The 22,453-nt window shown below is 48.8% G+C and overlaps 7 protein-coding genes across 7 annotated transcripts; 5 read left to right on the top strand and 2 right to left on the bottom strand.

Moving 5' to 3' along the window:
* Positions 1–27: 27 nt before the first annotated feature.
* On the top strand, positions 28–321 carry VTN00DRAFT_7165 (uncharacterized protein; the record flags this gene model as incomplete). Its single annotated transcript, XM_069433882.1, has 1 exon — positions 28–321. The coding sequence occupies one exon, from the start codon at positions 28–30 to the stop codon at positions 319–321; it is 294 nt and encodes a 97-aa protein (XP_069287219.1).
* An 879-nt stretch (positions 322–1,200) lies between these two features.
* On the top strand, positions 1,201–3,044 carry VTN00DRAFT_7164 (uncharacterized protein; the record flags this gene model as incomplete). Its single annotated transcript, XM_069433881.1, has 3 exons — positions 1,201–1,989; positions 2,059–2,406; positions 2,493–3,044. 3 exons carry the CDS (start codon positions 1,201–1,203, stop codon positions 3,042–3,044), a joined length of 1,689 nt encoding a protein of 562 aa, XP_069287218.1.
* Positions 3,045–3,928: 884 nt separating this feature from the next.
* On the top strand, positions 3,929–6,111 carry VTN00DRAFT_7163 (uncharacterized protein; the record flags this gene model as incomplete). The annotated part of the gene is made up of 3 exons (XM_069433880.1): positions 3,929–4,111; positions 4,193–4,305; positions 4,368–6,111. 3 exons carry the CDS (start codon positions 3,929–3,931, stop codon positions 6,109–6,111), a joined length of 2,040 nt encoding a protein of 679 aa, XP_069287217.1.
* Positions 6,112–9,496: 3,385 nt separating this feature from the next.
* On the top strand, positions 9,497–9,892 carry VTN00DRAFT_7162 (uncharacterized protein; the record flags this gene model as incomplete). Its single annotated transcript, XM_069433879.1, has 2 exons — positions 9,497–9,512; positions 9,663–9,892. The coding sequence occupies 2 exons, from the start codon at positions 9,497–9,499 to the stop codon at positions 9,890–9,892; spliced, it is 246 nt and encodes an 81-aa protein (XP_069287216.1).
* A 1,799-nt stretch (positions 9,893–11,691) lies between these two features.
* VTN00DRAFT_7161 (uncharacterized protein) lies at positions 11,692–12,389 on the bottom strand (the record flags this gene model as incomplete). Its single annotated transcript, XM_069433878.1, has 5 exons — positions 11,692–11,720; positions 11,774–11,876; positions 11,992–12,046; positions 12,186–12,211; positions 12,369–12,389. 5 exons carry the CDS (start codon positions 12,387–12,389, stop codon positions 11,692–11,694), a joined length of 234 nt encoding a protein of 77 aa, XP_069287215.1.
* A 779-nt stretch (positions 12,390–13,168) lies between these two features.
* Positions 13,169–14,381, bottom strand: VTN00DRAFT_7160 (uncharacterized protein; the record flags this gene model as incomplete). Its single annotated transcript, XM_069433877.1, has 4 exons — positions 13,169–13,204; positions 13,270–13,842; positions 13,892–14,073; positions 14,135–14,381. The coding sequence occupies 4 exons, from the start codon at positions 14,379–14,381 to the stop codon at positions 13,169–13,171; spliced, it is 1,038 nt and encodes a 345-aa protein (XP_069287214.1).
* A 1,040-nt stretch (positions 14,382–15,421) lies between these two features.
* VTN00DRAFT_7159 (uncharacterized protein) lies at positions 15,422–22,046 on the top strand (the record flags this gene model as incomplete). The annotated part of the gene is made up of 5 exons (XM_069433875.1): positions 15,422–15,459; positions 15,520–17,372; positions 17,601–17,908; positions 18,185–20,878; positions 20,931–22,046. 5 exons carry the CDS (start codon positions 15,422–15,424, stop codon positions 22,044–22,046), a joined length of 6,009 nt encoding a protein of 2,002 aa, XP_069287213.1.
* Positions 22,047–22,453: the final 407 nt, after the last annotated feature.

The following is a 22,453-nucleotide window of genomic DNA, read 5'->3' as shown; positions in this document are numbered from 1 at the left end:
CTATCCTGGTACGGAAACTTTACTTCCATGGAACAACCATCATCCTCGTCTAGAATTGGATTCCGCGTCCAGCCTTTTTTTTGTGAGGGAAGTTTTCTGGTTTCTCATGAGGGTATCTTCACCACAGCAGTTCCTTATGTCAGCCCTTGTGCGATTTCCTGCAATTCCATACCCCTCAATCACACAGCATCCGGAATTCAGCTTTCAGAATCATTATGTTTCAGTAATTTGTCCTCGTTAATCCTCCACTGTCTCTTTCCCATCTATCTCATTGTATTGCGACTGTCATCCCAACAAACAGCACACGGCAGCTGGACTTAGAGATCGATCGAAATGTTTCATTCTAAAATTTGTGCCCGATCTAATACGTGTGTTTATTATGTACCTATTTAGATACTGTACATATCTGCATTCAATGACGGGGCACTTTTGGCGTTACCACCAGAAAAAGCTAACTTGCTTTTCAGGTGGTCATTAGACCACCGCTTATTTTTCTAAACTCTTCCAATATATACCAGGTTGTTCTTCAGGATTCCGGATCTGGAAAGAGACAGCGACCAGCAGAGAAAAGAAATGTGCAGCGACATAGTACAGTTTCCTTTCTGGATACCATGGAATAAAGTCCAGTTTTGAGCCCTTGGTTGCGCAAACTGTCTCAATAAAAGATAAGGCAATAAACAGGGTTGGGTCAGCTTGAAAACACCTTTCACAGTTGACAAAGAAGGTGCGAAGGCGCGTTGGGTCGCGTCATCATTTCCAGTATCCTTTGCTTACAATCGGACCACAACACCAGATTTCGGCGTATCTGGTCTTTGTGTTTTGTCCAGATGTCACAGGTAATTTGTGTCCCCTCTTGGGGTTGTGGATCCTTTATATACATTATCCTGCCGATAAGCTGCGCCTTTATCGTGTACTGTTTTGATTATTCTGGAGTCACCAGCAGCAGCTGAGAGGCTGCCAGCACGTTATTCTGTATCTGATGTCTGTCAAAATGGCACTTGGCGTCATTTTTCTTGCTATCGAACGATTTATGCATCTTTCCTTTCATTTCCTTTTTCTGTTTATCCACCCCTTCTCCCTCCTGGAGTCCCCCCCTTTTAACGTGCCATCCCCATCTCAGACTCCCGAGATTCTGTTCTATTCATCGCGTCTTAAATTAAAGCTGCAGCAATAATAGCCTGAGGTCAACCTTGATTTTCCATGCTGCGCGCTACGCAGCGTTCGTCCGCCTTCGCAAACGTCACAAGTGCAGGAAATATTGGAAAGTCCTTCGCGCCTGGCTCGACCAACATGGCTACAACCACGGCAAATGTTCTCAAACAACATCTGGCTCTGATCTCACGAAAAGATGGGGAGTCCTCGCAAGCCCCTTTCCCTGGAACGGATAAGGTTCGTCTTGAGGAGGTCAAGAATGCGCCGCTGTTTTCTGCTGGGGTGAAGAAGTTTATCCAACTATCCATCACGGATACAGGCTCGATCTATCCGCAGTATGGATTGATTGGACTGCGCTTGGAGACCAATACTGGAGATGAGTCACGCTCAGAAAAGGAGTCGAGGAAAGCCACAGATAATCTTGTCTACGCCAACATCACAACTCCTTGGTCTACCTTCATCTGCGGTAGCCAGGGTAGCGGGAAGAGTCATACTCTTTCCTGTCTCCTTGAAAACGCACTTCTGTTACCGTCGATGGTCGGAAAACTTTCACGTCCCTTGGCCGCAATCATATTCCATTACGACAAATTCACAGCCTTTTCTAGTACGCAGCTCTGTGAGGCTGCATATCTCTGCTCTGCCGGGATCCCGGTCCGCGTCTTGGTGTCTCCAAGCAACTTCACCGCGATGAAGAAATTGTACAGCAATATGCCTGGGATATCATCCAACGGACCAAAGCCGAAGGTCGTCCCCTTGTATTTCCGAGAGGATGACCTGAACATTTCAATGATGAAGACGCTCATGGCGGTAGGGGATGAGACACCGCTGTACATGGAGGTGAGATATACTCCTACCTAATATCAGAACTATCCTTAGAAGCCCTCAATGACTGATCAAACTGCCCAGGTCGTGACAAAGATTCTTCGTGAGATGGCCCAAGCAGCTCAAGGATCCGCTGGATTCAATTTTGCCAGATTCAAACAACTTCTTCACGATCAAAGATTCATAAAGGGCCAGATGGGTCCTCTGAACTTGCGCTTGCAATTGCTCGAATCTTTCCTCCAGAAGGGCAAACAAAACACAGTACCAGGAGACATATGGGAGTTCAAACCTGGAACCCTAACAGTTGTTGATCTTAGTTGTCCATTTGTCGAGGAGGCCGATGCTTGCGCGCTGTTCAATATCTGTCTCTCGCTGTTTATGGAGCGTCGCAGCGAAGGGGGTCGGCTGGTTGCCCTCGACGAGGCGCACAAGGTGAGTATCGATACCACCTCCCAGATCATCGATTGCTGCAGTACAATGGGGTTACTTTTCTCTTGATACTAATGCTTAGATGTCAGTTCCTGAGCACGAATACAGCCGAGGCTACAGGGTTTACCGATACCCTGCTATCCCTTATCCGGCAGCAACGGCATCTCGCAACACGAGTTGTCATCGCAACGCAGGAGCCGACTTTATCGCCCGGCCTTCTGGATCTGTGCAACGTGACTATCGTGCACCGTTTTACGTCGCCCGCGTGGTACAAGACGCTCGAGCACCACCTGGCCGGAGCGCTTCTCGGAAAGCGCAAAGAAGGAAGCAAGAGCGCAGCGGATGATTCGAAGGATCTCTTCGAGCAGATCGTGAGGCTTGGGACTGGAGAGGCGTTACTGTTCTGCCCAACTGCGATGTTGGATGTTGTCTCCCAGGTCTCGAACGAAACTTCTGCTACACTGAAGAATGGCAGCGATGGAGAGCCTGAAGAGACAGAAGAAGATACAGCCTCGTCCTCATCGGTAAGCTTTGTGTTTGCATCCTCCAAAGTCGTGCAGGAACTAGGGACGAGATATGTCACGATCAAGGTGCGACAGAGGGTGACTACAGATGGTGGACGGAGTATTCTTGCGGAATAACTGCTCTGCATTGATTCATCTTCCGTCTTCATGTGACTGTTGCGAATACTGGGCAGTGATTTAACTCTCTTTGCAAGGAAGATTAGTTGTAGTTTGGAGATCGATTTCGAAGTTGGGATTTCTGCAGTTCCGTCAACGCAGGTTAGCACTTGGTACACTGCAATGGATTTCCTGTCCACCTGGCTACTTGCGTTATTATTACTGATTGAGTACATGGTGTGTTCATTGTCAATTCCAACAAAACCATTATTGAAGTCTGTTCTTGTTTCTGCTTGATCAGGTACTTAATGTGGCAAGTAAAAAGGTAAATATCTCGCACCATTCTTTATCGACTGAAGACCTAATCATCGTCTTTGAAATTACCTAGCAATAAGTGAGAGCTAGGCAAATAAGTAATGAAAATCTCCTTTGATGTCTATGTGTCGCTGCTATTACGGTGTTGAGAACAACCGCCACGTGATACTGTAGAAATGACGTAGAGGCTTCGGGTCAGTCCAGCGTAGGGTCGACAATGCTTGACCGCGGGACCAGTACCTCCTAATGGTCGATTACACAGTCTGATTATTATGCTCAGCTTAGGTTAAGAAAAGGAACGATTCCAGAACTTGTTTCCTGCCATGCTGAACTGGTATTCTGTTAGCACTGATGTATTGAAAGCCCCGTTCCATTATCGAGATACTTATTTTCTCGTTGACAAAAACACAGTCCCATTCCCCACACAGAGAAGTTTCCAATCTTATGGCAAACTTGCCCCAGTTTGACTGACGCCTGCTGTGGAAAAGATGGTTGAAAAGATATTCAACGCTGTCCAAAAAATTACTTCTAATCTAGCATACCGTTACTAAACTTGTTTCCATATTTCACCGTGTTCACCACAGCCCAACATGAATTACCCGGACCTTGATCAGCCTATCGTTGAAGAGGCGAATATCCTCGATCAGCCGACAGACGAAGCTGCTGTGCGAGAACATTTGGCTGATGAGGAAAGCGTCCAAATGGAGCAAATGGCGCACTATCTGCAGCCGGCGAGATGGTGGCTTGCCAGTTCTGCGATCCCTTTGCTGGCTGTACGTTGCTTAGTATTGATCCTAACGATTGGAGACATAATTTTTTGATATCCAAGTGGCATACTGATGTATTCATACCAGGGATCGTTTGGGCCGATGGCAAATGCTTTTAGCATCTGCTCGCTCAGTCAGCACTGGAGATTCGAAATCCCCCCAGGTCAGAACCATAGGATAGATATAGATGATCCAGATTGGTTGGTACCTATGCAGATTTTTCCATCATAGACGAGGCATAAAAGCTTACTCTACCTGACAGGGTCATCGCCATCAACGCCGTCTCTCTAGCCGCTGCTATAATATCAAACCTCTCACTTCTTATGAACATGGCTCGGAGAATTTCATTTGCTGTGGCACAGCCGATCACTATCATAGGGTGGTATATATCGTCCGTCTTGTTGATCTGTCTGCTTGCAGTCATCTCAGCTCACATGAAGTTGCCCGTCAATGCAAATCGCGCTCTCACCCAGGCATATTATTATGGCGCAATAGCGGCTGCAATCTACTTCTTCATTGCATCAATGTTGATCGTCACCATGTACGGAGCATATAAAGGCCATTACAGCAAGGAGTTTAAACTCACCCCAAGCCAGAGGACTCTCATGCTTCAGACTATCATCTTTATGGTGTATCTACTGGGTGGCGCAGCAGTATATGCACATGTTGAGAAGTGGAGATACCTCGATGCGTTATACTGGGCAGACTTTACACTTTTCACAATTGGAATCGGCGAATTCTCGCCCAAAACGCACTTGGGTAGAGGACTGCTGTTTCCGTATGCGGTGGGAGGTATCATTAATATCGGTCTGGTTATCGGGTCAATTAGATCGCTTATGGTTCAAAAAGGGAAGAAGAAATTGACTGATCGCCTAACCGAGAAGACCCGCAGAGCTCTGGTCAAAAGAATCTTCGATCGCAATAGATGTTCATTACATCTAATCGAAAAGGGCGATGAATGCCGCGATATGAGCGAGAGTGATAGGCGGAAACAGGAATTCATGGCGATGCGAAAAGTGCGCAAGATTGCCGCCGCAGAGCACAGGTGGCTTTCGCTACTTATCTCATTGAGTGCATGGCTGATGCTGTGGCTTCTCGGTGCGGTTGCGTTTTGGCGGTCTGAGAAGAATCGGGGATGGACCTATTTCGAAGCGTTATATTTCTCATATACGTCTCTTTTTACCATCGGATACGGTGATGTATATCCGGTAAGCAACTGGGCCAAACCATTCTTCGTCTTCTGGACTCTCCTCGCTGTCCCGACAGTGACCATGGTTATCTCCAATGTGGGCGATACCATCGTCAGATCGATCCGCAACCTGACGATCTATCTCGGGGAGGTCACAATTCTTCCCGGGGAGAAATCCGTTACAGAAAGGCTCAAGGATATATTCCGCAAAGGAGAGAAAGAAATTGCCCTGGAGGAGAATGGTGAGAAAGACCCCTCTCGAGAGGATCAAGGTAATGATCAAGATGAGAGCCAGGCCATGGAACGCGTGGGAGGGGTTATGGAAGCGGAGGAGCTTAGGGAGGAGGAAATCGCGCGGAAACGGGGCGATATTGCTGCCGAGAATATTCACCATTATCAGTATCTCCTCGTACATGAGCTTCGGAAGATGTTCAGGTATGTGAAAAGCGGTCAGCCGAAGGAGTTCGGATATGATGAATGGGAATATTATCTGCGACTTATTGGCGAAGATGAATCCGTCATTACTTACCATGGAAACCCGCCCGAGGACAAGGATGGCTTGTCAGAGGAAGAAAGGGCCGCACGAGGAGTTCAGGAAAGTGATGAACGCGAAAAGAAGGCCAGGTGGAGTTGGATTGATCACACGAGTCCGCTGATGGGAGATAAAGACGAAGCAGAGTGGCTTCTGGAAGCTCTGGCTGAGACCTTGGAGAAGGAGTTAAAGAGGCTGAGCGAGGAATATCGGGCACGGCAGCAGGAGGAGGAGTCTAAAGAGGAGTCTAGTAATTCCAAAAAGCCTTCCACAAATGGGGAGTGATCTGGCTTTCTTTGCCGGCATTGAATATTTTGTTCGAAGGTACGCTCTTCAAATATATATATGCAAGATGGGATGGCGATTGTCCCTTCCTTGACGGTCTTTCTATTTATGGCTGAAATGGAAAGAACCGGTTCACAGGTATTGTGTCCCAGGACAGAGGATGTACACGTTACAGGCACATGAATTACAGAATATTACATGTTCGAATAAGAAGACCTGCTAATTAAGGTGAGTACCGAGAGAAGCTACCTATTTTTGAATGTGGCGTGAGTTGAAAGGTTAGATACGAACAGATCTTCTGATTTCCTTTGCTCTACTATCTATGTTGAAGCTACTTCACTCAGAAGATACCATGATAAGCCTTTTGAGTCGAAATCTCAAGTCGCAGACATGTCTTATGTTAAAAATATATTGACAACGTACTTTCTCCCTTTTCCCCTCACGGCAGCTGTTTGCTAGTTGATTGACACTTTCTTCGATATTCCCTTTAAGTGAATCTCCAAGGCAGTAGGTTTCCATTTCCTCGACAACTATCATCTCGCTTAGCTAACAGTTTCCAATGAGATGGCAGAGGTTGCACAGGATCTGGATGCTCTCTTCTCAGACTTCTATACCCTACCCTTCCGACTGACGTCGGAGCTACAATGTCTCCATCGCCACTTTCACTATCGCTGGTAGTGACGTAAACGACAAGGAGTATAAGTACAACCTCGGAGTCATCCATCCAGCTTGTGGATACAGTAATTCCGTCGATAGTTACGTGCAAAAAGCTCGTCTACTTTATCTTCATCAACTTTCATGACTACAACCACGCAATCAATGCTGACAGGGACAACATCTTCTTTTCCTATTTCACTGGCCAGAATTTATGTGCCCAAGATGCTGGCACTTCCATCTTCAAGCCCAGCAGTAGAGCCTAGATTTATCCTTCCTTCAGATCTCGCCATGGTTGTCCCTCTTCCCCCCTATAGAGCACCCTCGATCCAACATGGCGTCCCGGGGCATCTAAACCACCAACCACTATCTTGGTTCTCAGTATCATTATCGGATTTCTCTTTTGCACAGTCGTACTTGGCTTGTTGTTGTACAGACGGAATCGAAAACGTTTAGCCCGTGAACGACAAAAGAACGATTTGTCTAGAAAGGGGGATTGCAAAATGGTTACATGCCTGATATCGTTGATAGTAGAGCTGAAGTGGATAGAAAATGGCTTCAACTTCAACAGATAACTTGCATCCGACTCTCGCGACGACCAGTCTTTGCTCCGCCAATAAAGGAAAGGCAAAGCATGCTCGACGATGGGATGATAATATCAAACAGGACAGCGCAACTTATCTAAGTGACTTGCATTATCCACAGAGGGAAGAACCGTTCTCCCCTCATTCCTGGGTACGTCCGCGGCCAGCACCCCTTAACATTCATTGTCAATCTGCAGGCCCATATGAGAAGCCTGACCATGTGCCTGCCACTGCCTCCAAGGAGGATACAGTTGTGTCGATTAAAGACAAGTATGGAGAGAGCTCTGGAAATACAGACTACAGACTACCAATCATGCCTCTCAGTTTGGCCTACAACCTCAGTGTCTCAAGGAAAGTCTTCCTATCGGAAAGACAACCCTATGAGAAACGAGTCTTCTTTACGACTTTGCGAGCACGGGGTCTTGTTCTCCAGACTAGAACCAGGAAGCTCGGGATCAGGCAGGAGATACTTCACACCTCGGACACGAGCAATCCCGAGCTCCGGGCCCAATACCCTGGACTGTGGAACGCCACTCATTCCACAAGTTCCTGTCTCGGGCGACCATGGTGACCGTTCGATGGAGCAGAGAAAATTTCAGACCTCGCAGGATGCAATGATCCGCTACGATGAAGCAGATCCTGGTCATCCAGACCGAGAGCTGCACCTTATGTTCGAATCACGGAAGAGAAATATTCAAAAGCAATATGGCTTTGGAGAACAGGCTTCAGGTTTTCCCGCGGACGTAGCCTCAAATTCCAGGCTCCGATGCACATACTTAGATGTTTAGGGAACTATAGGTACATCTGCACAGAGAATATATCGCCTGCGAGAGTAGGTTATGCAGGTACCTATGCGCTGCACCTTGTTTCAGGGCATCTAATTTGATTTGCTGCTTTATCCCTCAAAGTTGCCTTCCTCTCGACATTTATCATCATGGGGCGCTACAAGCCCATCCATCAATTGCCCAGGTACTCCGACATGACCATCTTCCCTAACACGGCGAGTACTCTGTCCTTGTAAGTGATATCCCTACCCCATTAGCAGTCAATCGAGAGTGGCCTCCATCCCAAGTATTCCATATCGGGAATAACTTGAACTAGGTAGACCCGCCTTACTCCGTGACCATTGCCCCAGAGCCTCTCAAACGTCCCGCCCTGTCGGGCGCTGCACTAACGTTAGCTCCCCACAGCCTTTAATGCAACATCAGCGAAGGTCAGGTCCAGTACTTCGGGTGAGGCGATTCGGCTATACGCGCTATATGGTGAATGGCATATATTCTGAATCGATGCGTGAAGTGAGGCGAGAGGAACAGGCAACATTGTGTTTACCTAATACTCCTCATGGTGCCTGTTCTCCCCTTGGCAATTATTCTCCAATGGTTCCTCTGATCTTCATACCCGATAGGCGCATTGCGCTGACGCATGTGGGGCTCAGGAACAACAAAGTTGTTAGTGACACAGCAGAATTATAACGATTGATTAGACTTTAATCGCAGCCTTGACAGGGCTGTTAATGTACAGTACTAATACACAATGCAGTACATGGTGGTGAGTCATGCAGTGACACGTTATGAATCATGATTGCTAAAGTGGAAACGACAGCAGTCCAACAACATCTCCCGACTCCCAAACTCCGATGATGCTATGAGACAAGATGTGTGACAATTCAGCCACTTAGATGGGTAAGTAGAGCACTAGGTAGCTAGTATAGGACATATGGACCTTGTGGTAGGTGAATTGACGAAAGGAATAAAAATATCCAACCAATCTGCCCATACCTCATTCTTCACGTCAAAAGGAGATATATATAAACAGCGAGGTGCATTGCCTTTCGCTCTGACAGACAGACAGGGAGAGAGCCCCAAAAAAAGGACGACAAGATGAGAGAGAAGAGGCGGTGAGATAGGAACATTCATAAGGACGGGACGCGCTCCTGTCTTTGCGGCTTTGTTCTGTCGGGTTCTTTCTTGTTTTCTTCAGTCCGTGACTTCGTCAAACACGATCCTTCAAGGCTGGAGAAATGTTGGCGTCGCTATTCTGAGAGGAGTTGATGGCAACAAAGCACGAGGACGATGTTGTGCCCTGGTGTAGATTCATGGGAAGTGGGAAGTTTCCTGAGATCTAATTAATACTTGATCTTGTAGGGTATGGAGGCTATCAAAGGTACAGTACGCAATGGTTGCAAAAACAATCCTTTCCCCGAATCTTTTCAGCGACGAAACAGAAGGAAGAAAAAACCAGAAAAGGACAACACTGCCATTTCAGTCGGAATCACGGCTTACCATTTTCCGTGAGGAGCTGGATATACAACAGAACTCTCTCATCACCCTCACGCGGAAGGTCACCTTGAGCGAGCAGATCGACTAGCTCTTGCGGAATATCTTCAGGAATGCCCTGCCGCAAGACTTCCTCTAGCTCAAGAAGCAAATGGGCACCGATTGACTGCAAATCCGCCATCGTGGCTACAACGCTCCAAGTCGAGGAAATTATGTATGGTGCCGTATATGCTGCTAAGTCGCAATCTCAGTGGTGAAAAGTACTAGCACCACACGCAATAGGTACACACATTTCACGACGAACTACTAGCTGAGCGTTTGTTGTCTCGATTGACGATTCAAAGAGTATCAACCAGCATATACAGTACCTCGCGCTCTTGGTAGGGTTTGGATGCGAAACGGTTCGAAGAGGATTCAGAAGTTTCAAAGGTTCAGGTGTTTCAGATATGGGTTCCAAGATTTTATATGTATCCTCCAGTACCTAAGTAGATAGTCCCTGTGGCTTTGCCAGATGGAATACCAGAAAAGACAAGCGTCGATTCGGATCTACTCAATTAATACAGATACATGGAGATTCAGAGAATCCTGAATCGCCTCTGAGTCACAGGACGTTGAATTCCAAGGTAATTTACATAGATTGCATGAGCAGGGCGAAAGAACAAAGAGCCAATGGGGAGACTTCCCTTCTTATTTCTTAGGTTCATAAATTGTCCCTACACTTTTGTCTTGAGAAACTCTCGAGTCCGTCTGGTTTCCTTTTAGTACTTTCTCAGTGCCTTAGATCAGCAAGGCAGCAGCTGGCGTCTAAGACTAGACGCGTATTGGAAATCTCGCTACCCCAAGGTGACTTTACACTCAATTCAATAGTGAAGCTGCCAATAACATATTTCTAGATAAAGATATGAACGGCATATATGGACTCAAGATAGCGTCACTGTTACGGCTGTTGTCGGCTTTGTTGCCTGTGGATCGGATAGCGTTAAGGCTACTTTCTGCCCTGCACCCTGCAGACTACTCAATACAACAGCATCCGATGCTAACAGAAATACATTTTACCTCCCGACCTGTCAGAAGGCTGTTCATTTAGATTCGAGATGCGATTTACTCACCGGTCCGCTGAGATAGAATCAAGCTGACCAGACATCAAACATGTAGCATGTATATCTAGACTACATAGAAGAGAGCATCCTAATTGGTGCCTGCTGCCTAGCTCCAGTTATATGACCCATCATATTGCTAGCGCCTCGACGAGTTTATTACTACTTCAACAACAAAATCAATCCAGTTGACGAATTTTATGATTACGACAGGCGACGATGGCTTTAGGCAACATATAGTGATGACTTTGACTCAAATAAGGAGGACTTCTCATCCGCGGAATTTGAAATCCATACATGGAGAGGCCAGCTAAGCGTCGTTCTTGTTGATAGCTCTGCTCAGCCACGGACACGCGTTCCCTTGGTTATATTTCTGCTAAGAATACCTATTATTCTACTACTGTAGTCCATGTATGCATGTATCTCTTTTAGCCTAATCATCGCGGCGATACCTAATTTCGATAATACACGGAAGGCAAACGCCATGTATTGCCGAGCCTTTGGTGAGCTGTCCGTAAGCCTGTTATGCACTGCTGGAACGCTCTCAGCTAACGAGATGAGATTTCCGATAACTTAATTTGACCAGTTTTGACGATTCTCTTCAACCGTGGCGAGCGCAATAATACTGCAGGTCATAGGTGAATGGGGTCTAATTCTGAACTCGAGGCATTCCGTTTTGTGAAGAGCGAAATGGCTTTTTCTGCATCTATAGTACAGTACCTAGCAAAGCGAGAATGAGATGATCATGGATCGGTCCACAAGAATAGACTAGAAATTGGTAGACAGCGCTTGCACCGAGACTCATCGCATGGGCCGCAGAAGGCGGCCACTAGTGCCTCTCAGGAGAGAGTATATGATAACCTCAGGACAGAGCAAAGGAAGAACCAACGAAAACCACAGAAAACTACCACCACGTCTCTCTGTCTCTCATTCCGACGTGACGGGGCAGTTTCCTCCGGGCTTGCTCTATTACCTGGGTGAAGCATAGGACGGGGGAGCTGAGGGAGCTGGGAACGACTGGACTCGATGGATCTTCTGTTCTCGAACCTACTGACAGCGTGGTTGTCCTTGTCCCCGGCCTCGTCTTGCGCCTTCTTGCTGCTGCGTCCCCGGAGCTTTTTGATGATGAGCGCAACGAATCGCTTCATGTGAGTCTAAATGGCGTAGAGAAATAGTGTGAGTACTAGCCGGATGTGTGTTTTAACAGGGATGCTAAAGGAGAAGAGGAGAGAAAGACAGGACGGATGGGGAAGGAGGAAAGGGACTTACGAATGGCTTGAACGAGTGCATTGTCTCCTCGCGCGATGCGAACGAGAGTTCCGAACTGCCTTTCGCTCGTCAGTATGCAATCTATGTTAAGTGAAAAATATGGCGGACTGGCAACTCGTGGCCTTGATGGTCCCGAGCTGTGTCAAGGGTGGAGGAAGACCACAGATCGCTATAGGATGACGGAAGGGACTCACCCAAGCGTGGACTTCACTAGGAGATCCTGAGAACAACGCAAAGACGCGGGTCAGACGCAACACGCGGGGCTAAGACAGCTTGAGCCGTGCTCGTTCAAAGGGTAGGAGGAAATAGGATATAGAGATTGAACACAGCGATATTCGACACTGGGGAATGGGAGGACAAGAGAGCAATATGCATACCTGGTTCGCGCCGACAAGCATAACTTTGTGTATGGAGGCATAGAAAGTAAGATGAGGAAGTCAAGGGAGACTGGCTATATATGAGCTGCCGAGGACTCCCGAATGAGCAGGTTTGATCGCATCGTATTGCATCGTCCCCAGAACAACCGGAGGGAAAGCAGGTCCTGTGGTGTGTAGGATGGTGGGATTATGTGACAACATCATCCTAGAGAGAATGGATAAGGTACAGGGAAGATGTTTTCACACAGATTGAGAGGCGACGATAATTGAGGTACAGGATAGGTTGCCATTATTGCACTATTTTGCTGGCACTGAATGCATGTATTACTGCTTGCGCTATGCATCCAGACAGGCAGAGACAAGATGAATAGGAGTATGATATTATTTCTCGTTCAAGTTCCTGGATCATCTCTATGCATTCCAATAAAACAGGTCTGGAGCTTGGTCTCCTGAAAGTAAAAGGGATAAGGGGAATTGATGAAGGAAACGGTCAAAAAGAGATAACAGTGAACAAAACCGATCTAGAAGAATGCAACAGATGAAGTGAACCAGAAAAAAAAAGGCGACAGCTGTAAACAGAGTCCATTGCAGAAGAATAAAACAGGCGAAATAAACTGGAAACAGAAGAGATGCTGGTTACCAGAATCTGTTCTAGACGAATGCAAAAATTAAGAAGAATTGCCCCACCGTTAGACCCCAAGCACTGCTTAAGGATCACCAATATGCTCTGAAGAGCAGGACTGGAGGCAGGCAGAAATTAGAAAAGCATACAAGACCATATATTGTACATATTAAAGGGGCTAGCCCGATATCAAAACCCAAAGGAGAAAGAAAATCTAAGTCGATGTTAGCACGAGTCTTACAGTAGATGCAGGTAAAGGTATCTGGGATGGCGCCGTACCATTAAAATTCCGAACATCTTCGCTATCAGCCACCGGTTACTTGAGACTCTAGACCAGTACTTCATGAGCTCACGCTGCGCGCCCTGGACATTGTCTACCACGTCTTCGGTGTTGGCGTCGATTCGCTGGATCATTTCAGACTGTTCGCTGACCATCGTGGCCAATTGCCCGAAAATTCCACCCAGCTCGCTAATGGTGCGTTCTATAGCCTCAATAGCCTCTCCTCGCGCTTGGATGTACGTGTTACTGGGCTGGGCCTCCTCCATCATGAGGAGCTGTTGGTCCGACTGATGCCCTGAACGCCCTAATGGAGAAGAAGACGACGGCTCAAGAGTGAGGAGATCTGACGCGCCGCCACGGAATCCTGGTTGCGGGGTCCGCCTCCCAGGTGCGTTATACAGCGGAGAGTCCGATCTTTGCGTGTCCAATGCTGACTGTGATTTGGACGATACTGACGACACAAAGTTTTCCGTTCTCGACCGCGAAGCCTGGATATTTTTCGTGCGTACCTCGAGCACTTCCTTAAAGTTGGCTCCCACATCGGCCAACTTGCCTTGAAGCATGACGACAACCTATAGTCGGATTAGCGACATTTCACCACGGCTGAAGTTCAACCCATACATTATCGTTATGCTCTCCCTCCTGATCTGCCTTGTTGCGATTCGACTTGGGGTGCTGCGCCAGCGTGAGGGCTTGCAACGCGGCAATCTGCGAATTTAGAGCGGCCAGATCTTGCTTGATCACGTATGTCAACTCCGAGATCTCCACGGGTCGATCGTCAAATAACGTCTTCCGCTTGGCCACTAGCCTTTGGTCAGTCATATCCCCAGATTGCAGACATACGTGATATCGTATCCAACATACACTCTGCTAGTCTCTGCAGCTTCGCCGTTGTGCTGGTGATACCTCGTCCAATCTCCGCGGCCTTCCTGGCAAATTCGGACCTCTTGCCACCGTGACCTTCTCCATCCCCGTTCGCCTGTCTCCGTTGTGAATCCGACAGTAATGCCTGGCGCTGTGATCCGACCTTTGACGATGCTAGACGTTTCTGAGCCTGGCCCAAGATGGACCGGAACTCGGGTGTGCGGTCCTGTATCGATGCTCCGGCCATGTCGAGGCTACGAGGTCATGGATGATGCGGGTCTATGAGGGCAAGTGGTTTTAACGGAGGGACCAGAGATTCAGGACGAAGGATGTTTTTCTGCAACAGATAACGGCGTTGATTCTAGTCTTCCCTCATCTAGCTAATCGATAAGGGAGTCTGGGGGCGCAGAATGGAGACGTGTCCACTTAGAGATTATATGTCCAGTGCGCAAGACAGAAGCAGAATGGACAGCAATTAGAGAATTAGAGGATATCAGAGGGGCCCCTGCGGCATTCAAGGAGTTTAATAACGGGGTATCATGAGTGCAAGAAGAGACAGCAGGACTACAACGCCCGTTACGGAGTTGGAGCGCACGATGGCCGCGTCCGCACACGGCAGGGCTGGACCAAAACGGATTAGCGTTCCCTATCTGCACGTGATGCATGCCACGGGCTCTCCACATCAGGCACAACGGCTATATGTCAACACCTTAGGTATCTGTTGCGGCAGCTATATCCGTATCAGGTCAATTTCCTCTCAGGCCACCAGGTTGGAGAAGGAAGAGCCGGTAAGGCCTGCAGCTCTCCTGATTTTCCATCGTTTGCGCTCCTAATTACTCGCAGGGTTGTTCGTGGCGCAGTCGACCTCGTTTGTAACTCAGCCCCGGTCCGGCCGCGTACCTCCCACTTCCGCCGCGAAGCTACTGGAGCCCCGGCCGTCAATCACTTCCTTCAAGAGCTGCGCTCCTCACATCACATCATCATCCCGTTCTTGTTATTGTTCATATGATTCTGTGATTCTTGTTTCTTTGTTCGCTCGTTTTCCTTCATTTCTTTATTACTTTTGGTTCGGATTGTTGATGCGCAGCCCGCGTTAACTGCTCCTCCCAAACGCCGCATTTGCTGCGGCGGCTGTGTTGGACAAGCGCTCCGCCCCCAACTCAATCCTGGCAAGGCTCTCGAGGCTGTTGCCTCAACTCTGTTCACGTAGTTATTATTTTGCAGCACTCCCTTTTTGACATTTTATACTTCTCCACCGCCCTGCTGTGATTTCTCCCTATTTCCGCGATGGCTGGTCCATTCCAGCACACCTACAATCAGGGACTGTAAGTAAACCCTTGCATTCTCCTGGCGCGATGCGCAGTCGCTAACGCATTCTGGTTCAGATCTCCTGGGAATGCTGCGAGCCCCCTTTCCCCAATCCCCGGTACGAGCAAGCCTATATCTTTCAAGACAGATGTCAACCGAAGGAAGACGAGGCGCTGGGTCGAAGCGAAGCAGTACTCATATGACGGCACTGATTGGGGCGATAGCGATGAATACGACGACTACGAGGATCCTTCCGCTACGTCAAAACAGACAGGGCTAGGGGGTTTATCCCAAGGAACGAAAAACGCATCAAATCCGACACTTGCTGGTGCTTCCGATTCGCCCGTGAAAACTGCTGTGCGTGCTGATAGCTATCCTGCTCCCGGCCCCTATGGCGGCTCACCCAAACAGCCTGCCTTCATTCGCCCGGCAGACATCTACAAACGCGTACAGGAAGAAAGAGAAAAGGAACAACGGGCCCAAAGTTCTGGTACGCCGGGCCCAACCTCTACGGCTGTTCCAGCACAGAGACAACTTGGTCCTGAAGAGTCAACGGTGCCATCAGCACCATCCCAGCACGTTCCAGTCCTTGGTCTGCCAGAAATCAAACGAGTTTCAGCCTTTGGCACAGATTTCGCATTCCAGACAAGCCCCGACGGTCAAAACACCCCCACTGTCGAAAGCCAATCACAGGGTGAGCCATCCTTGCATCATAATCCTTCCCTTGGGTTTCGCTCTGTTGTGCACCAAGCCTTCGACGTTCCACCAACACCAAGCTCTACGCAAGACAGCGTTGTCAGATCCAACAGTGACAGCACATCCGTCATCAGTCCCATTGTGGGCGGCCGAAGTCTGAGCGCAGAGAAGACACCAACAATTACTGAAGAACCGACTGAACTGAGTACGGACGCTGGAGCGCGAACTTCTGTTTTCAAGCCGGGGCATCGTCGGGATTTAAGCACTCCCAGCCCCAATAACAGTCCTGCCAGAAAGCCTATGATTTTGGATAACGAGCAGCTACCTCGTGCCTCGCTGGGTGAGATGTCTGTCGTCACATCCTCTGAAGAGCGAGACGTTCCCGATCTTTCTAGCGAGGTTGGCAGTTCCCAACATACGAAGTTTCGGACAAAGGAGCTTCCTGCTTCGGGCGCTCCTTCTGCGCAGGAGGGTTATACAGACAATGACGGACGTGTGGAAGAACGGCAAGGTTATGTTAGGCCTCTGAGGATCCCTAGCGGTCAGCAACTTAGCAATGAAGCTCCAACAATGGGTGTACCTGAACTTGTACGGTCAATGTGCACGGACAAGTCTCTGAGCACGGAGACCTCTCCTCAAGATACCGAAAGTGATCGTCTGAGAAAAGAGATTATGCGTTCACTGGGCCCCATGGATTTCCCACCAGGGGAGATTAGAACCTCACATGCCTCGGAGTCACAGCGTCTCGAACCCCAGAAAAGTGTTCAGGATGAAAGTACAGTCATACCGAGTGAGTACGACAGCTACTGGAACGAGCAGCATCAGGCGTCTCCCAGCGACCTTCAGCAGCCAAATCCTCCGATTTCAGAAAGCCAGTCGGCGACGCCTACGCGCGACACCGTTCTAGCTTTCGGAGGGCCTTCGACTGCCAACGTGTCTTCCATTACAAAAGAACCCCCACCCCCCAAGCTGACGAGACGCTTCTCCTGGGAATCCTCGTCCTCAGAAGAAGACGGTGCTGACGTCGTGCCTCAAGCGACAACGCAACTGACCCAAGCAGTTCAGCCTGCTGTGCATTTTCCGGGTGGCTCCCCGAAGAACGAAATGCAACTAGAAGCAGGAGCGACGTCTGAATTCACCAGTCATTCAGCTCTTCCATCAGGCAAGGATTCCACTTCCGAACCTGTCCGATATCAGCCAGCTGAGACTATACCTGAGAATGGTACTCACCATGGTAGCGAAAACGTGCAGGGGGGTTCTCGTTCACAGTCACAGCAAGCGCAGTTGCTGACTCCGGTTGTAAATCCAAGTGTTGGGCCCAATTTGCCTGGTTTCCGCGAGATCCTTGGGATCAAGTCACCAAATGAGAGGATACGAGCGTTCAATGACACAAGAGGGCAATTCGCAGCAATTGATACTGGTCTCGAAAATTGGATCAGGTTGACTGCTGATGCTCTTCCAGAACACGCGGATCTCATTGCGCTCAACGGGCAACTTCCAGCCGGTGCTCACCGGGCCTCGCCCTCCAGAACCAAGTTTCCAAAATTTTCCTCCTTTGGTAACCTCTCTCTACCAACGTCACATCATGATGGCTCTCAGCAGTCCTCGGCATCCGATCATGCAAGACGCCCATCCGGTTCTCTTGGAGGCATAGTTGAATCAAGGGGAAAAGACTTTCTCCACAGCGCTGGAGTCTTTGGTGGCAAGGCAGGCGGAGCGGCCAAAGAGCTTTTCGCTAGGGGCAAGAGTAAATTTCGAAGCGCCGATAAGGTAGATACTTGATCTCATTGTGGGATGTGATCCGCAATAAGTGCGTGAATCATTCTTCATCCCCCTTGAAGGGTGGCATCTTTTTTTTATACCCCGTGTCATTCTATTTTACCATTCTCATGTCACAATTTTCCTTTTCTCCGATGTCACTGTAATACCTATCTCGGACAGACTGGCCAATACACATGACAATTGGAGCATGTCCTCTATATTCGTATCTCCCGTTACTCCTGTTTTCTGAATTTGGTTTCGCGTCTAATTGTGTGTTCTTTGTAGGGATCTCTATCTCTTTCAAATTTTGGTGGGCGCAAAAGCCTCCAGCTGGCAGAAGCGCGACCTTCATCCGCTTCAGATCGGGGAAGGTGTAACGATCACCCTCCACCGCGCAATTCTACTTTTGCTACGTTTGGTGGTCGCACAAGCCTCCAGCTGGCGGAAGCGCGGCCCTCATTCGCGTCACACAGGGAAAGATCTGATGATCCTCCTCCACTGCGCAACTTTACCAATGCGGGAAATGTTCCCCGTCTACCCTCATTCAAGTTCAGCGGGGGCCAGTTCCTAGGCCCCAGCGATGCCACTACAGACCAAGAACCGCCTCCGAATGGCTCTGAGAGCAAAGAACATCAGTCAAATGGTTCCTCCGCAACTCATGCAATGGGGCTTGGCCCTGATGAAAGGGAAGCCATATCGAATACGTTGAACTTGAAAGACCCCGCTTTGAATGAAAAGATCGACAAAGAGAGCGCATCACCCAGTACACCCGACCATCAATTATTGTCCTCTGTTACTCATTCATTGCCTATTGAACATTCCGTCCACGTGTCGAATCAGGATGGTTATCTGCTTCAATCCTCTGTCCCTAGCGGGGCAATGGATAGTGCGCTTCCTTTTGACTGTAAAAATAGTCTCTGTGCATCGCACAAGACAGAGGAGACTCAGAATGACACACCTAAGCAGCGCGACAATTTACCATCTCCAGCACCGGACTATTCTCAGAATTCACCAACTTCTGTTACGACAGCTTTAAGGGTTGTCGGAGGCGAAATGTCCTCAGACGATTATATGGACGATGTTCATATCACAAGACCTTCGGATGCTGAAACTGCAGCATCTCCTAATCTGAGTGCAGAGGAATCCCGCACCGGTCTACCACATTTTGCCCCTTTCAGTGACTCCGAAAAGCCTATTACATCTTCCCCATCCCCTCCCAAATCATCTGATGTTACGGACACTAGAAATGATTTGACAGAAGCAGAAATTCGGTCACCAAGCCCTGGTTCTGAAAATGGTTTCGGCGTCACTACACGTGAAAGTGGGCGCGTTTCGACTCTTCCCAATAACTCGGAACCCTCAGTCGCTGCTGAAAGCCGTGGTATTGGAAGTAGCGTTCAGAAAATGCCAGATACTTCAATTGCCCAGCATTCACAATCAGATAGTCCGCCTGTATCCGTGAGCCCTGTGGTTGTCACCCCAGACGCGCAGTCTGCTCATCAGTCCACCACGGAAGTTCCACGACTTGAATTCGGAGATTCTACCACTCACGAATCTTCCTTGAAGAGTCAGAGAGCTTCTTCCCAGACAAGCTCTTATCTTGACTCCGCTTATAAGACTACGGACACTAGGGCCGAAACAGTGGGTGCTGAATCGGCCTTGCCAGTGTCGGGGTCATGCGATCCACAGTCTCAATCTTTAGAGCAGCTGAGAGTTTCTCCTCTACCGCAATCTCAAGGACCACAGCATTTTTCAGGTTCACAGGTCTCGGATATCAGCCGAGAAGTTAATTCGTCCTCCCTCGAGCGAGATACTCGCACTGCGTCTTCGTTCAAGCATTCTGATCACGTCACGCGTGGCCTTGAAGTTACAGAATCCGACGAGGACCACGAGAATCAGTCATCTGAACATAGGAGAGCGCTGAAATATAAAGAAAATACCAACATCGCTCAAGAACGAGATTCCGTCGCAAACTACGTAAAAGAAACGGAGTCGCAACAGAGCCATTCTGTTCATGATCTACAGGTAACGGCAGCTGCTCACGATCAACAGGATGACGAAGTAGCTCAGCCTCCCGCACAGTCTTTATATATCAACGAATTACGCCAAGAACAATCTGAGGAAGCTCCTCCTGCGTTCCCTTCCCCTGAAGCAGACTACCCAGATGAGAAGAAGCAACAAGGAGAAGCAACTCCCCCGTATTATGAGCAGCCCAAAGATGTACCAGTCTACACAGATCCCCAGACTGGCAGCGCCCCTGGGTGGCACAGGCCTTCTGTCGCTCCTGGTTTCCATGGCCCTCCTGTGCATCCCCCGTCCTATATTTCTCCGGCCGCCCAGCCGAGTCCTCAGAGGCTTACGAGCGTACAGTCTCCTTCCCAAGTAACACCGATTTCCTCCTCTGGTACTCCGGGCTGGATTCCTGCTGAGACTCAGCAGCAGCTTGCGGAAGAACCATATGGGCCTTATGCACAGCAAACTACACAGGAACCGGGTAGTCGGCCTGTGAATAAATATCCTCCTTCTCGAAATGATCGCTCTCAGCTCGCGCCAAGTCTGCACCAGGGTGTTGCGAACACTACTCTCTCCAGCATGCAGCCGCCAGTGCAGCAACCTACAGTTCAAACCAGTTCCGTACCTGGTAGCTACCGGGCGGGCTATTCAGAGCAGCAAAATCTGTCAAAAGATAAGACACGCGAGAGTCCAGGGGGCAAGAACAGCATCTTGAGCTCATTGAGCAAGCAAGACTCTGACAGCCTCAGAAGTCGCGAAAGCACAGTGGCGAATGCAGCCATGTCTCGTCTTGATCTGGTGCAGCAACGCATCCCCGCAACCCCTGTCCCTGAGACAGTTTCTGAGAAAGATCCAGCGACTAAGAGTAAATTGAAGAAATTTGGGAAACTGCATCGGATGTCTCTAGGAAACTCTGAACAGGTACCGTCGGATGGTACCAAGAAAAATCCTTTTGCCAGACTTAGCGTACGTACTCGTTCTAGGTTCAGGGAGCTTAACTCTAGACTAACCGTGCCAGGGTCTCTTTGGCCGTTCATCTACACCGGAGTTGAAAAAGTGGCATGTTGCACAGCACACTCAGCAGCCTTCCAACCCACAATATCCTGCGTCGCTCCAAGGGCCACATGGACAATATCCTAGCGGATACTCCGTTCAGCACACGCAGAGAAGTAATGGATATCCCCTTACCGAGAACCATCGTACATTCTCAGGACAGCCACCCCCGCCGGAAGGTTATTACGCTCCTAGAGAGCCAAGCAGCTTGCAATCAGGGGCATTTATTGGTGGCCACCGTCTCTCCAAGCAGCTTATTTCAGATTCCAAACAAAACTTTGACAGCAGCGCTGGTTTCCGTAGCTCACACACACTCCCCGTAAAACAACATCCGGCCCAATACCAGTCGCAGGCTCCTCCTCAGCCTCAAAGTCAATACGAGCAAATTCAGAACCAACAGCAAGTCTTTCCAACACGACATGTCAGCCAACCTGTGTATTCGTCCCCGTCTCCGAGTGGCACGATTTCACCTCCGTATCCGGTCCGGAAGGAGCATCCTGTCCCGCAGCGTGGCAGATCGCATACTCAAGACTTAAACATCCGTTCGCGGAGTCCTAGGTCTCACCCGCCAAACTTGGTGGAACAAAATATTCCCAGTAGTGACTATTCGGACCCCGCGTATGGTCTAGGAACGTTCCATACAGTTCCGCAAACCACCAGAATTGGTGATCAAGAAAGACCATGGAACATTACTTTGCCCGAGGATCCGGAAGAGAAATCACGCACGGCTCACCCTCAGAATCGGTACGTTCGTCATTCATCTCAACCACCGCGTTTTTACGAGGCTTTGAGAAATAATGGCGTCCCTGCCGGATACGGAGCGACGTCTTCCTCAACTGACACGCGGGGGTTCGGTTCTGTACCAGAGCCAAACAATACCCCTTCCACTGAACAAAACTGTGTTGTTCCGCGCTCGGGCCACCCTCATCGCGATGAGGCCACTGTAATTAATAAGAGTGAAACGCCTGTGGAGCTTCCGATCCGCGCTGACGACTCCAGTGAGGAGATCGTCATGTCTAGCACGGCATACCCGGGACAGGAGTGGAGGCCCGCTGGGTTCTCTCATTGGGAACACTATTAGAATTAGTCTCAACTGTTTTCCATATCTGCGCCGATACCCAGCGCCATTTCAAATTTTGCAGGCCATTATATTCAATATCATCGATGAAATGTCACTGAAATATGCATTGAACTTAATTCTTTTTTTCATTTGATTTTTTTATCTGATTTGATCTTAACAGTCTTTTTGTTTTCTTTTCTTCGGGAAATCGGAGGGGTTTAGCGGACAATTCCGTACCACTCTTTGCAACTTTTCAGTTCTCTCGATAGTGTATGATGTGTACCGATATGTGAGAATTAAAAACGGCTCACCTGACTAAAGAAAACGCATAAGCCAGAGATCCAATACTTGATTTGCCAATTTTAGTAATGAATCATTACTTGACCGAGCGATGAACGGGTGAACATATCTAATGCGCGAGATGAGAA

This window comes from Thermoascus crustaceus, assembly GCF_041956765.1.
Source record: "Thermoascus crustaceus strain CBS 181.67 unplaced genomic scaffold VTN00scaffold_4, whole genome shotgun sequence".
Lineage (NCBI taxonomy): Eukaryota > Fungi > Ascomycota > Eurotiomycetes > Eurotiales > Thermoascaceae > Thermoascus > Thermoascus crustaceus.
This window is presented reverse-complemented; position numbering and strand designations above follow the sequence as displayed.